This window comes from Epinephelus lanceolatus, chromosome 7 (assembly GCF_041903045.1).
Source record: "Epinephelus lanceolatus isolate andai-2023 chromosome 7, ASM4190304v1, whole genome shotgun sequence".
Taxonomy (NCBI): domain Eukaryota; kingdom Metazoa; phylum Chordata; class Actinopteri; order Perciformes; family Serranidae; genus Epinephelus; species Epinephelus lanceolatus.
In genome coordinates, this window is record NC_135740.1 from 24,514,074 (window position 1) to 24,530,108 (window position 16,035).

Below are 16,035 nucleotides of genomic sequence, written 5' to 3' on the forward strand. Positions count from 1 at the left end.
TCTTTATGTGACGATATAGGCCTACGGTTTGTAATTTAATCAGCATTTTTACAATGGACAAAAGGATGGAAAGTGTGTGTTGATTGCATCAGTTCACAAGACAAGACAGTTAAGTTACAGTCATACAAAATATTTTATATACAATCTACTGTAGACTCTTTCTATGTTACCATAAGTCACATTTCCATGAGAATAAAACAGATTAATCTTGTCAGGGCCAGTGTTGAATACTGTGAATTTGTGAACCTAAACTGCAGGCTCCAGGTCAAATTTGTAAGCAGCTAGATGAATTAGTACAAGCTCGGGAGTATACTGTAAAGGAATGAACAATTTGTTTCCAAAGTGCAGCATGGGGACCACATGGGGGTTGCAGGGGATGATGGATGGCTTCACATTTTATTCATTCATTACCAGAAAATACATGAGTCACCAAATTGACCAGGAGTTATACGGTTATCTGTTTTCCACCTGCAGTGGGCCCATACATACCATTCATCTTCTTAATGGTACCCCATGGTCTGAAGTGCTATTTTGGGGGGATGGGGCTGTGGGCCTTAGAGTGAAACGTGTGGGCAACATTTGGTCTAATCGGGGCCCTGACTACTCATGTTAGGCGTGGGGATTCTAGGTTTTTTAGGCCTTCCAATGTGTCCAAGGCAACAGCTTTGTGAGTCCAGTGCGTGCAGCAGCAGTTCAGGGGTGACCAGTTAGTCCTTAAAGGGACAGTTCACACCAAATCAAAAAGACATATTTTTGCTCTTACCTGTAGTGCTTTTTTATCAGTCTAGATTGTTTAAGAGTGAGCTGCTGAGTGTTGGAGATATGGGTTGTGGTGATGTCTGCCTTCTCTTGGATATAATGGAACTAGAGGGCACTCGGCTTGTTGCGCTCAAAGCACTAAAAATACACTTGAAAAACTCAACAGCAATGTCTCTTTCCAAAAATCATGACCTGGTTACTCGAGATAATTCACAGACCTCGGTGTGAGCAGTTTCAAATAGGAACTATTTTCTTTCTAACTAACTACACCTGCCAAAAGTATCACTGCACAAATGGAAATGTGCATTTACTCATAGACAAGAGGCTTGTGCTATTGACAGCCTGAGATGTAATCAATAATGGCGTCCTTGGCTGAGATGTTACACTAGCTAGCTCAGTAGTCCTAGCTGAGCTGGCAGTAGCACGCTTGATGGTTGACAGGTGTAGTCATTTTTTTCATGTACTATTTTCTGTCTACCAAACTACACCCGTCAACCGTCAAGCGTGCTACTGTGAGCTCATAGGACCACTGAGCTACCTAATGTTACAGCCAGGCTGAAAAGGACACCATTATTGATTACATCTCAGGCTGTCACAAGCACAAGCTTCTTGTCCATGAGTAGATGCACACTTCCATCTGCGCAGTGATACAGTTAGCAAGTGTAGTCAGTTAGAAATAAAATAGTTCCTGTATGAAACTGCTCACACCGAGGTCTGTGGATTATCTTGAGTAGCCAGGTCATGATTTCTGGTATGAGACATTGCTGTTGAGTTTTTCCAAGTATATTTTTTTGTTGCTTTGAGCACCACAAGCCGAGTGCCATCTAGTTCTATTATATCCAAGAGGAGGAAGACATCTCTAGAGCTGATATCTCCAACACTGGCAAGTCACACCAAAACAGAATAGACTGATAAATAGCACTACAGGTAAGAGGAAAAATATGTATTTTTTATTTTGGCGTGAACCGTCCCTTTAAATCCCCACAAGAGTCACTAAAGACCCAGAGTCCCAGAGATTTGTCCTGGGGGTCTAGCCTACTTGTAGGAGGTCCGGGCCTCTCTCAGCGACCTGTCATATGGCATGGAGGCGAAGAAAGAGTTCCGGAGCTGGCAGTTGATGAAGAACACAATGAGTAGCACCAATAAGAAGAGCAGTAGGCACATGACTATGTAGGTGATCAGGTCCGGTTTGTGGAGCTCGCCCTCCCGGAGCCCTCCTCCCCCTCGCCCCGTGGTGGGTCTCAGGAGAGCGGCCACGCTCACCGAACCGCCGTGGGAGGCGTTCAGGGAGGAGGGGGCGTGTGTCGAGGACTGGGCCATGAGCACCAGGTCGAAGTCTGGGGTGTCGGTGGAGTTGAGGAGGATCTGTCTCAGCATGGCGCCACGCGTGCTCACCGGCTGCGTCGGTCGGCTGGAAGATGTAAAGACAAGGAGAATCTTATGTAGCCTACTGACCCCGTGTTTGTACAGTCTGTCCTATCTCTGATGTACCAACAAAGAATGTGTGACAAATTTGGGAACAGCCTGTTAGGATAGGAGGATAACAAAAACCAGCCATCCCATTGCAGACAAAATACCTCCATATCTGACAAGGTCACTGATAAACATCCAGTGACAAAGATAATCTGCACTGTATGTATAAATAGAGTCACAGTGATGCCATAAGTGATATTTAAAACAATATAAAGTAAGCTGGAATCACTGTTAAGTACAGATTCCTCGAAAGACCACAGGACCTTGTGAGGAAATTACTTACTTTGGTTTGCGCTGCGAAGAGTTCCGCAGGTGAGCTGGAAAAGACAAAATCCCGGCTCCGCATTCCTCAGCGTCCCCAGCTCTGTCCGCTCCGCTCCGAGGACGCGCTGTGGAGAAGCGGCGGGTCGGTGGCTTCAAACCTGCACCCACTGACCATATGTAGTGTGATATGAACGCCGCGTCTCCCGCAACATTAAACTGATCAAATCCACGTGTCAGCGCAGACCAGGGTCCCGGTGAAAGAGCCCATTTCCAATTCCACTTGTTGGCGTTTAAATCCAAAATCGTCCTGCCACGCGTGTGTTTAAGCACAGATTGCGACGGGCTATACTGTAGCGATATCCAAATGACTCAAGGGTCTGTCAGAGGTGGCGAAGTTCAGCGGCGATCGCCGGTGCGCATTCACGTCCTCTTGCGCGTCTTGGGAAGCAGGCTTGCGCAGCAGGCTTCAACAAGATCTCCTTTTGCTTGTGCGCACAGGGGCGCAGAGGAAGGGCAAGTCGGATCCCCCGCTTTTCCAGCCCCTCGCTTGTTATTTTATCCAGTAAAGGGTCGATACGTGTCAGATAGAAGCTACCGAAGGTCTGCCCTTATGGGAGTATCGATCCAGTATGGCTAAAAATGAGACGAAAGGAGAGATTAATGAAGGACAAAACACAGCAGCACACCGGGTCGTGAACAGCTTCCCATCTTCGCCCTGGGTTTTGTGTGTGTGTGACAGAGAGTGGGGAGAGAGGAGAGAAAGAGGATTGCAGACCAGGAGAGGGGAAGGAGGGCGCTGGAGGCACGTCACCAGACAGGGAAATGTGGATGTGTGGTACTGTAAAGAGAGAGACACCATATCTATCTATCTATCTATCTATCTATCTATCTACAGTACCCCTCACAATATTTTCAAAGTGATGAGACAAAGTTGAATCAGAGCCATTTCTGGTTCAGCATGGGGAATGTGTCACACTGGGGTGAGATTGGTGAGTGTGTGTAAGAACTCAGAGGGGTGATTGCATTTTAGAAAAGGTCGACCAGGTAGTCCTTTGTCTGAGTCTTAGTGCCTGACTCATCCGGCAGCCCATTTCCTCTCGGAAAGACTTAAAGAGCAACAAAACTGCTCTTGCATCTGCATCTCACATGAATCTGCATCTCACATGACCTTGTCTGCTCGTTTAGAACATAAATGTGTGTGTCTCTGCTGTGACACAGATTTGACATCTGGACCAGACACTGAGAAGAAGGTGGTAGAAGTGGAAATTGGGAGCGGGTTTACTCTTACATGGTGCTTCGGACATAAGCGTGCATACAAAGGGCCGGACCTTAAAAGCTCTGCCGAACTGTTTCATATTCATCTGCACCTGTTCTGTCACAATAGGATGGTTGGCAGGCATGGAGAGCAAGGATGGAGGGGGGTTCACACACACACTGCAGCAGAACCATAAACCATCCCCAAACTGCAAACTTTAACGCAACATGCACATATGCACTGACAGACAATAAAAAGTTTGAGGCAAACTAGTCTACAAATATCAGACAAAAACACCTAGCGGTGTCCTGGTGTCCCACATCAACTGTATTTGACAATAAAGAGGATTACAGTGGGCCAGAGTTTGGTAGAGAGTGTGTGTCACATGGGAAATCTAAATACAGCCTGAAGCCTTGTTTACATACGTGGAGGGACATTAATAATTGTGACGGCTAAGGAGATTACTGTTTATTATTGCTTTTTTGGATGTGGCACTGCTTCGCTATGGGCTTGCTGCTATCCTCATCCCCATCACACACTCTCTCTCACACACACACAAATCCAAAGACACACAAAGGAAGTCTGACCCATTTTACCAAAATCTGTGCCTTTGAGTGGTGATCAACATTATAAATGCAAAACTCCACAGCGATGTTGGTAGCAGATCTAACTCACCCATCATCATATGTGTAGATTTTGGGAGTGACATCGGGGGACATGTACCCTTCAACATTTACAACATGTGTATTTGTCCCATCCAATAAAAACATGAAAGTAGTAGACAAGATTAAAGACATTTACACCATAAATCGATGCAGAAAAGTCACAATATGGCGCATAAAAAATAACCAAAATGCAGGAAATTAAGCATTCAATGCTCACAATTTGCTGCTGGTGCACCCAACCCCCCTATTTCAAGACCTGCACCCTGTCACATCATTGTCAAGACACGTGGTTTCGATAGGAAAGGAAATTAAAGAGGGAGAGAGATGGAAGGGTTGTGATATATCATGATGTATATGTCGATTGATGCCTCGCTCTGTGACTAATTGTCAGAGTTATCAGGATTTGCTCATTAGCTGTAGCCCATGACAGTGGAATTTTGATTAGGAATGCTAAATTGTAATTCTCCACCACAATAGAGATTCATTATGGGCCTCAAATAATTGAAGTTCCCCTAAAACTCCTTGACACTGTCAAGCATCATGTCACACAAACCACTGACCTCTCACCTTCTGTGTGTTTGCATCATACATGCACAAACAAACACAGAGACAAGGATGGCCCTAGGCTTATGGGGGCCCAAAGCGGGACACAGTTTGGGAGCTGCTCTCACTATAATGTGCTGCTGCTTCAGATGGCACTGAACCAACTTGTGTATTGTATAGTTCCAGCAGACGTTATGTACAAATGAGCTTGTGAGGACTAAAGTGGGAGCGATCAGCAGCAACACTACCTTTAAATAGATTACAATAAAAACAATTTTTGTCCATTACCCCCAAACCCAATGAATTGTCCTCTTAAACTGAGATCCAAATATAATTTATTTTACTTCATCATTACTACATCACTACTACATCATTTTTTTAACCACAGAATCCTGGGAGTGCTTGTTTTGTAGGGTACAGTAAATTATTTACTTATGGCTCGGACAGACTTTATGCATTGAAGGTCTGCTGCTAAAACTAACTTTATGGTGGCAAGGCAGCTGTGGTTGGCTTGAGGGCAGTGTTTTGGACAGGACTGGAGTGTGGAGCAAGAGACTGGAGCATGTGCAGTCAGTTTGCTTACTATATACAGTGGCGGAGTCACAAAAAATGGGCTTCACATCTCACAGGGGTCCGTGCTGACCCTCGTGGACATGGATGGATGACAACATTAACATCACATGGACCACTATTTGTTGGCAAAAATGGCACAAATGTTGACAGTTTTCATTTAATAGGTTGAATTTTTATTTTCTTGTTTATTAAAAAAAACAAGAGACCAGGGGTCCCTTAGTAACTGCTTCTATCGCTCAGGGCTGGCCCTGCACAAACAGATAGGGAACACATCATAAACTCTGCACATAACTGGCTGTTTTATTAAACTCCTTCACCTTCTGCATCCCTTTTCGAGTCATCTCCATCTCCCTTATTCCCTAATGTCTCTTATTCCCTATTTTATTGTGTGGTCCATTTCTCCCACTTCTCTTCATGTCTCTTTCTTCCCTCCTCCTCTCTCTCTCTCTCTCTGCCCTTTTCTCCATCTCTTTCTGTGTCTTAATCCTTTTAATCCATAAAAAGGAAGGAGGAAAAAAAGACAACTCATCCGCGAAGCACCAAGAGCTCAAAATGTAGATAAACAAGAAAACTAAAAGTTGTGGGATTTCTTCTTGAGAGTTTAATAATGTTATTTTAAAGGATGAAAAAAAAAAAGACACAGAGAAGTGCTTCAAAGAAGCTTAATGTTCCTGCTGATGAGACATAACCAAAGCAAAATGGCAGGGCCACGCAAGTCAACAGGGATTAAGTATGTGTAGCCTACACACACCAGCCACTCTCTCTTTCTCTCATTTACACACATCCACACTGATAAAACACACACAATGATACACACTCCTCTGCACTGTCAGCTAACTGGAGAATTGGCTTTGCTCAAGGGTTGTTATTTCATTACTCTTATTTTTCATTATTTCCATGTGGGAACGGATCAACATTTTGAAAATCTTCCCTAAGAGCCTTCTGCCATTGTTTTACACCATTAAGTTCCAGTCACCTCAAATTACGCCATGTCAAGTGAGGGTGAAGTAAAGAGCACAAACAAAAGCTATGGTAATTTGCACTCACAGCAGTGCTTTCCTCAGCCATTATTGCTAATCCTTTTGAGCCAAATTGCTCGAGTCTACTGAGTTTTGTTTATTTTTGCTTCATGAAAGAGTAATATTGTTTTGTTGCTTTCCTCAGCATGAGCTCCACAGTGCAGTGGAGTCATTCGCCGCACTTGCAGGAGTCCAACAGCCACCCAAATATACTGTCTATAGAGTCTATCCATCTCTGCTTTTCACTGCTTCACCGGCAGACAGGCAAAAAAAAAAAAACCCAGATGCTTCCAAGGCTCCAAAATCATTAATGATGAATATTTTTAAATAATAAAACCGTCCCCACTTGCTTGCTAAGACAAATGCACCAAAAAGACACACATATACACAAAGTGTAAAGTAGAATCTGATAACAGCAATATTCCCTGACAGACTCTCTAGACTAAAACACACAAAAAACAGAGAGAGACGGATTATAGGACCACTGCTCCTGCATGTGTGCACACATAAACACACCTACAGGAGACATTTAACATGTATAAACCTAAAGCAGCCATACACACACTACCACACACTTAGCAGAGACAGAGAAGGAGAAAGAACACGTGCAGTCACACATACACATAGACAATACACTCCAACACAAGCTAACACATGCCCCTAATCAGTTCAAAACACACACACAAATCACACAGCACAGACAATACGATCACTAATGGCTACACAAGCAGCTTGGACTCCTTTATCTCTAATGTCAATACAATTCCATTTTCTGTCCGACTGATTTCCAACATGAATCGTCAACAAACAAAGAAATGTGACACACAAACGTCTTCCCTCTCTCATTTTCTGTAATTGTGTTCATTCTCTTCAAACCATCTCCTCTTTAACCTCCGTGGAAAAATCAGCCCGGCAAAATAGGATTTCTCCCTGCCAGCGCATCAAACGCCCCCATTGGCAGAAATCAGATGCTCTACAATTAGTCACTTGATTATCTCGCCAGAAACACCAAATGCATCTCCTCATCTCAGGGAGGAATTAAAGGAAAGGCATTTACTTAATCTCACAGTAAAAATGAGGAATGGATAGTGAGCAGAAGCTGTCATGTAATCAGTGAAACACACAAGTACACAGAACTACCACTATGCAATTGAAATTACACTCATTTAAATTATATTTTGAGGGCCAAAATATATTTGGAAAAAAAATGCATGTATACAGGAAAATGAAAAGAAACTATTTTTTGCCAAAGTTTGCCAAGTTTTTAGTCCTAAATAAGCCATTTTGTGCTCTTCACCAAATATAATACCATTTAAACAACATACATTACATTTAAAAATTCAAAGGTTACTTAGGCCCTGGCTGTCAAGCTAACGTGCGCTAAGCATAAGCTCATTAACTATTTTAACATTAGCCTTGACTCACTGTTCTTTGTGCAACTACAGATGTCAAAGTTGGAAGTTGTTGCAGATTTTGACTCACATGTTTTACATACTGCAATTCATTTTGGTTGACCACCGTGTAGCTCTTGTATACAAATGATCAAATGATCTTCGGTATTATTTTTTCCAACCAATGTAATGTCAGTTCAGTTGATTTGGGAAATGATTTGTGGCACGCTTTTTAAGAGGGGGAAGGTATCAAGTATATTTAATACAAAAGGCTCAAGCCCAGGTGAAGTAACGAGTCATTGGTATTCCATGTCATGTCAAGTTGTGAGGCTTTTTTGATTCTGACAAGTTGAGTCTAAAGCGGGATCTAAACTTGTGCGTCAGCTCTATGCAGAGTCTACGCCATAGCCTACGCACGTGGCCTACGCTGTTGTGAGCATTTATACTTGTGCGGTGGTGTGTCTCTGTCACAAGGACAGTGGGGGTTTCTGTGAAGTGGTCTAAAGTAGTTGATTCAAATCACACCCAAAACACACATCAAACATGGCTTAATAGCCGAAATTTCAAACACAAGTACACAAATCGGCTTCACTACAACTCGCAGCATTCACAGACAAAGCACTTGTCTTGTGCTGGACACATTTTCCTCACACATACAACATGCTAATGTTTTTAGCACAAGCCTATGGCATTTTACATTGTATAAATTAGCCTTGCAGCTATCAGACTTTTCCTCTACTCATGTGAAGCCAGGAACAACAGCAACATTTAACACAGGTAACGTTACAAAATTTGGTCCCATTTAAACTCACAATGTTCACTGACAAAACAACTGTCTTATATTAACCATGTTTTCTGAACAAATACAACATGTTAATATTATTAGAACAAGCTTACGGCATTTTACATTGTATAAATTAGCCTAGTGATGATCGGAGATTTAGTCTACTCGTATGAAGCCAGGATAAGTCACGCACAAGACTTAAAATGCTATTTTTGTGGAGGCTTTATATTCTTCACAATTTATTGTTTCTTATCTGTGAAATTAAAGCAAATAAAAGCTTTGTTTCCACTGATGGAAACGGTTTCAGCTTACAAAAATAGACAGGATGTCTGAGTCACCGTGACTTGGAGTTACATTTCTGGGGAGGTGCACATCAGGCTACAGCGTAGAGTACAGCATTGATTTGACACAGAAGTATAAATAACGCTCAAGTCATCAAATACGTGACTTGAGTCTGACTCGATTCCAAGTCATGTAACTCAAGTCCACACTCACACTTATTGCAGTAAAGGCCCAAACACACATTTTTGTTTCACTATGTAGACAGCACAGTCACAGTTCTCAGTGCAGGTCAAGTGGCCTCTCAGCTCAATAGCAAACAAAGCAGACTCAGCCAGTATGGGCCACTGGGGTATTTCAGAGTGTGATCTTTAGAACAGCAAATAAACAGCAAAAGAGGAGCAAAAAAGCTGAGCCTCAGCTAGCTTTGTTTCCTTCTTTTTCATCTGCATTTCAAATGCGAATCATATCGGGAATGTAGCGTTCAGGATCAGTGAAGGAGGTCTTGGGAAGAAGGGGAGGGGGTGCCCCAGGTAAATGGGTGCTTGTCTGAGTATGGGGAGCGTCTCTGGTCCAGTAGCCATGTGATAGAACAGATACTCACCCCAGAAGCCCTAAACACCAAAAACATGAAGAAATGGATAGAGTGGGAAGGAAGGAGGAGGTAGAAGAAAGGGGGAGGGAGGAGGAAAACTAAATAGATCAAGTGGGAAATAACAGAACCAGTGTTCCCTGTAAGACGTAGTGAAGTTCTGCTGTCTGTTGGCTCAGTCTGTGATGACGAGAAGAGGAGGAGGAGGAGAAAAACAGAGAGAGGCTAATTACTCAGTGATATCTGTTTTCCAGGGTCACTAAGTTCATGACCAGCTGTGATTCAGACAGAACTAGTGTGAGAAAGAGGAAGAGCCAAACAGACACGTATCACGTGAAAAGAAAAAGATGAAAACAGCAACAGGACAGAGACAAACATAAAGTGACGGAGCAGAAAATACTGTAGATGCTGAGCCAGACAGAAACAAACAGCAGATTAAAAAAAGACAGAAACAAACAGTAAATGGGAGCGTGGGTGGAGTGAGAGAGGGTGAAGGTAAAACAAACAGAACACAGAGCAGAACAAAGGGAGAGAGAGGCAAAGTGAGTCAGAAGATGAATGGTGGTGCAACAGCTATGGCTGGGCCATAAAAGGGAAACTATGCTGTAGGTACATAAATACACTGAGGGGAAATGTTGCTGTATATGACGAGCAGCAGGGGTGGGGTTGGTATAAACATAACTTCCTCTCTATACCTCACTTATTCTCCTCTCATACTCACACACGGCTCTCGCACAGAGTGACTGGGAGAGCGTTTGCAATCCAGTAAATGTTGTTGTCGATCGTGTGCAGCATATCATATGGATTATTCAGCGCTGTCAGTGATACTTAGGTAAAGATTCAGAAGTAGATATGATGGGAACGCTGAGGATGACATTGGTGATTGTACTGTAGCAATGTGAATGCTGAATAGAAGATGACGCCTTGGATTATACAGATGATGAATGCTATGACACAAAGGCATAATGATGCTGAAAGCAATGATGATGATGATGATGATGATACACTGAGTCATGCCATGAAAAGTATATTCTATCAGATACTCCTCATTTTGTACAAATAGGACTGCTCACGTTATTCAGTTGGCTTCCGGAGTAAAACCAGCCAACCTGGCTGTTATCAGGCCATTAAATGGCTGTCATCAGTGGTGATAAGTAACACTAATTAGGGGCCTGCATACCCGCTATTAGTTTGAGAAAGCCATTATCAGGCCATGAAATGAACGTTCTGCCAGAAAAGGCTTTCATGGGTCTGTCTTCCATGTGCGAGAAAGCCCACACGTACAGAGGTGGGGAGGGCTGGTAGATGGGTCAAACACAGGACTTTCACCCAGAAGACTGAGGGTTGAGTTCTATGAGAAACCAAAATCTATGTCTAATTATGATCATTTTGTAAACCTAACCATGTTGTTTTAGCACCGAAACCTAAGGAAAGCAAAGGTGAAACCTAGCGAACTGGTAAGGGCTATTGAATGGGCCATAACGGCCTTCTGAACCTACCAGTAGGTGTGTAGCAAGCTCCTACTGACCCATGTCTATGAGGTTTATAACCAGTCATTTAATGGACTGACAATGGCTGAATGTGCATCCTCTGTGTTTACATGATATAGCAATACGTTGTCACTCATCAAATATTTGGTCAATGGACTTTTTAAGTGTACAGACGAGGCGCTGGGTATCCTCCTGCGTCTGTTGTTGATCTTCTGAGATGCCTTGTCAAATTACACCTGTTACAATTTAAAAATACTCTCATTTTCATGGAAACAGTACAGTTTCTGCTCGTTAGATGAATACTTTTTAAAAATAAACTTAACAACATTGGTATAACAGCTAAGCCTAAACTTAAAACCACTGAGAGGCTGCATAGACAGGCTACTTAGTAATTGATGCACTCGCCTGGCCTAACAGACCGCTGCTCATCAGGGGAAAACAAAGAGTCCACTTCTTCCTCTTTGATGCATAATTCATTTTTCACCGCTGTAATCTTCAATGAAAAACTTGCAAACATCCATGAATCTGTGTCCATAAACCATTCAAAGGTACAAATTTCACCATTACATTGAGCAGCGTACGCCTGACTTGACGTGACCCAGCGTTGCGGTCAAAAAACTATGTGTGCTCCTTCATCTAGCGGCACATGCCCCTAAATGAATTATTCCTACATACAGTACAGGCCAAAAGTTTGGACACACCTTCTCATTCAATGCGTTTTCTTTATTTTCATGACTATTTACATTGTAGATTCTCACTGAAGGCATCAAAACTATGAATGAACACATGTGGAGTTATGTACTTAACAAAAAAAGGTGAAATAACTGAAAACATGTTTTATATTCTAGTTTCTTCAAAATAGCCACCCTTTGCTCTGATTACTGCTTTGCACACTCTTGGCATTCTCTCCATGAGCTTCAAGAGGTAGTCACCTGAAATGGTTTTCCAACAGTCTTGAAGGAGTTCCCAGAGGTGTTTAGCACTTGTTGGCCCCTTTGCCTTCACTCTGCGGTCCAGCTCACCCCAAACCATCTCGATTGGGTTCAGGTCCGGTGACTGTGAAGGCCAGGTCATCTGCTGCAGCACTCCATCACTCTCCTTCTTGGTCAAATAGCCCTTACACAGCCTGGAGGTGTGTTTGGGGTCATTGTCCTGTTGAAAAATAAATGATCGTCCAACTAAACGCAAACCGGATGGGATGGCATGTCGCTGCAGGATGCTGTGGTAGCCATGCTGGTTCAGTGTGCCTTCAATTTTGAATAAATCCCCAACAGTGTCACCAGCAAAACACCCCCACACCATCACACCTCCTCCTCCATGCTTCACAGTGGGAACCAGGCATGTGGAATCCATCCGTTCACCTTTTCTGCGTCTCACAAAGACACGGCGGTTGGAACCAAAGATCTGAAATTTGGACTCATCAGACCAAAGCACAGATTTCCACTGGTCTAATGTCCATTCCTTGTGTTTCTTGGCCCAAACAAATCTCTTCTGCTTGTTGCCTCTCCTAAGGAGTGGTTTCCTAGCAGCTATTTGACCATGAAGGCCTGATTCGCGCAGTCTCCTCTTAACAGTTGTTCTAGAGATGGGTCTGCTGCTAGAACTCTGTGTGGCATTCATCTGGTCTCTGATCTGAGCTGCTGTTAACTTGCGATTTCTGAGGCTGGTGACTCGGATGAACTTATCCTCAGAAGCAGAGGTGACTCTTGGTCTTCCTTTCCTGGGTCGGTCCTCATGTGTGCCAGTTTCGTTGTAGCGCTTGATGGTTTTTGCGACTCCACTTGGGGACACATTTAAAGTTTTTGCAATTTTCCGGACTGACTGACCTTCATTTCTTAAAGTAATGATGGCCACTCATTTTTCTTTAGTTAGCTGATTGGTTCTTGCCATAATATGAATTTTAACAGTTGTCCAATAGGGCTGTCGGCTGTGTATTAACCTGACTTCTGCACAACACAACTGATGGTCAACCCCATTGATAAAGCAAGAAATTCCACTAATTAACCCTGATAAGGCACACCTGTGAAGTGGAAACCATTTCAGGTGACTACCTCTTGAAGCTCATGGAGAGAATGCCAAGAGTGTGCAAAGCAGTAATCAGAGCAAAGGGTGGCTATTTTGAAGAAACTAGAATATAAAACATGTTTTCAGTTATTTCACCTTTTTTTGTTAAGTACATAACTCCACATGTGTTCATTCATAGTTTTGATGCCTTCAGTGAGAATCTACAATGTAAATAGTCATGAAAATAAAGAAAACGCATTGAATGAGAAGGTGTGTCCAAACTTTTGGCCTGTACTGTATATTGACAGACCCCATGACAATACAGTGACCCCTACAGGACAAATTAGCATCCCATTCATACATTTTACACCTAGAATTGGTAAAACACCTCATATTTACATTTATTTCCTTGTGCAACATAAACACATGGTTAGGTTTAGAAAAAAAACATCATGGTTTGGCTCAACATTCAGAAGGTAAGCGAACAGCGGCATCACAGGTGAAAGTCCAGTGTTTGTTGGACACATCCACTGCCCCTCTTCCTGCCCACCTTATAGGAGCTTTCCAGCTCCTTAAATTATGTTGGTATCCAGTGGCGTATCAAACTGACGCTGTCCTGTGGTGTTATACACTGACACCGCCCGGTGCTTTTTTCCTGGTATCTGATGCCGAAATCACTGGCCAAGCGGTGCTATTTGCTATTTTATAGTAATAGCAATAGCAATAGTAATTAGTCTGCTGAGTTTTTTGACCATTCATGACAGAAACCACAGCTCTTGCTGACCTGTAACTTTTCTTTTTTTTGGTAAACCTTTAAAATTGAGTTACTTATTCCTGAAAGACATTGCTTTTTATTGATATCTCTCTCAGCTGTGGCAAATTTGGAAAAATGGGAAAACATGCCAGTGAGAAAATACATCCTACTGGAGGAACATGAAGAAAAATTCCCTCGAATGGTCGGGGTAGAAGTTGTGCAGTAAATCAGACAGGCGTATTCACAAAGGGATTCAAATAAGTTTAATTGCCTGTTAGATTAGGTTAAACAGCAGGTCAAAGACTGCATGCTTGATTATGCTACCTTGTGCACCAAGAAGCATCAAACCTCCTAATAATCAGGCTCCATGAACTGCTCTGCAAAACACTACAACCTATAAATACATAATTTAGCACTCAAGCTCTATTGGAAGCTATCCTATGACATCTGTTACAATACGCATTTTTGTGTTTGTTTTTTATTGCGATGAAAGTGATGATGATTTTTATGGGGAAGAAAACATCCCACAAGATCGTTGCCCACCTGACACATTTATCTCGTGTGTGCAGTTTCATGCACTGCTCTTGCCATTATGAGATCCCTTGTGGCTCCGTACACTCTCATTCCTCAGCAGAGCCTCGAGGACCGGTTGAGCCACCTGGAGGGCCTGTCAGGGTGTTGTCATATCAATCTCTCCATCTATCTTGAACCGGTGCACCGTGGCTTTGACAAATTGGTAAACACTCAACAAGACTTTTCTTTAGAAAGCCCCCTGATATAGCCCCTTACTACTCCATTAGCCCTCTGACTGCTCCAGAAATTAGATATTGGCATTTCACCGATGATGGGGGCTCAAGAAAGTCTCAGCTCTATGGATTTGCAATTTATTTCCAAGCTGTCATGTCAGAGAAGAAAAACATAGGTTTGACCATGTTAGATGATATTCTTATGATTGTAATAAAGGTTGTATTCTTTGTGATGAATGGCTGTGATTGTACGATTGTGACAGCTTTATGTGTCACAATTGTCCTTTAGTTTGTTTGAGAGGTTTGTCCTGATGACGTCCCGTCCAGAGGGCTTTCATCTAATGAGGTACTGTGATGAGAGAATGAGATGACTCAAGGGGGTGATTGATGTCTTGAATAGGGAGCTGTATCTGCATGTGAGCATGTACAAAAATGAGTGACACGTACTCATCTGTGAGAATTAGAGCTACAGCGAGACTTTTGAGTTTAAGCCTGCTCCTCATAATGCATCCATTAATATGTGACTGTGAGCTTTTATTTGTGTACAAACAAGTTAGCATTCACTGTTTAAATGTGAGCACTTATGACAGCCAGCCTGGTGTGCGAGCGTGTGTGCATATGTGAGTATTCATGCCTCAGTGAGTGCGTAATGTATGCAGATTTCTGGCAGAGAGGAGCCCACCTACGTGTGTGTTCAAGCTTCTAATAATATACAAGGAAGGGTAAGCTGCTATGTTTGTATGTGCTTCTACGAGCAAGCAAGCCTTTTTTTTTTCTTAATATGTGTGTCTGCCTGTCAAGTTTGTCTCCTGAGGGGGGCTTCCAGGCAGTAGGCGGGAGGTGCGTTGGAGAGGGGGTCTAATCTCTCCTCCAAATCCCTGGAATCCCTGTCTTTCAGAGGCAGGAGGTCACATCGCTCACTGCTCTGCCAGGAGAGACAGAAACAGAGAAAGACAGATGGAGGAGGCGAGAGGGATGAAGAGAGAGGGAGGATGAAGAGGAGGAGAGCACTGGAAACACTTCCTTGGGCCTCTGGGACAAATTACACCAGTGAAGGGATGTCAGTTATACCGTGTTGCTTTAACGCACATGCACGAAAGCACACCCACAAGGTTTTCTATGCAAGCTCACAGGTCACACACAAACAAGCATGACCTGATGAACATCCACAAAACTTTATCTCGTAAATCACATGTCTGACACACGTCTGCACAAACACACACAGACATTGACAGAGTGTGCTATTGTGTAACGCCCTTAAGGTAAAAACTCATACCAAAAGTCTGCGGGAGAGCACTGGAGGAAATCAGATAATAGAATTTCCTGTGAACTTCCAAAAAGCACATCTCCCTCGGACTGACTTTGTTGCTATGGAGATAGTCCAGGAAGGGTCTTGGCTGCTGTTTATGTGTGCTGTACAGCATTTCGCGGGGTTGGATTCAGT

At 43.0% G+C, this 16,035-nt stretch overlaps 1 protein-coding gene across 1 annotated transcript; it reads right to left on the minus strand.

Moving 5' to 3' along the window:
• Window positions 1–1,528: 1,528 nt before the first annotated feature.
• Window positions 1,529–2,650, minus strand: smim32 (small integral membrane protein 32). The gene is made up of 2 exons (XM_033633639.2): window positions 2,516–2,650; window positions 1,529–2,170 (listed from the first exon to the last, which is right to left on the minus strand). Exon 2 carries the CDS (start codon window positions 2,134–2,136, stop codon window positions 1,795–1,797), a length of 342 nt encoding a protein of 113 aa, XP_033489530.1. The 5' UTR covers window positions 2,137–2,170; window positions 2,516–2,650; the 3' UTR covers window positions 1,529–1,794.
• Window positions 2,651–16,035: the final 13,385 nt, after the last annotated feature.

Bases quoted from the DNA above. Each gene is read 5' to 3' on its own strand.
- smim32 (XM_033633639.2), bottom strand. From the start codon at position 2,136: ATGCTGAGACAGATCCTCCTCAACTCCACCGACACCCCAGACTTCGAC.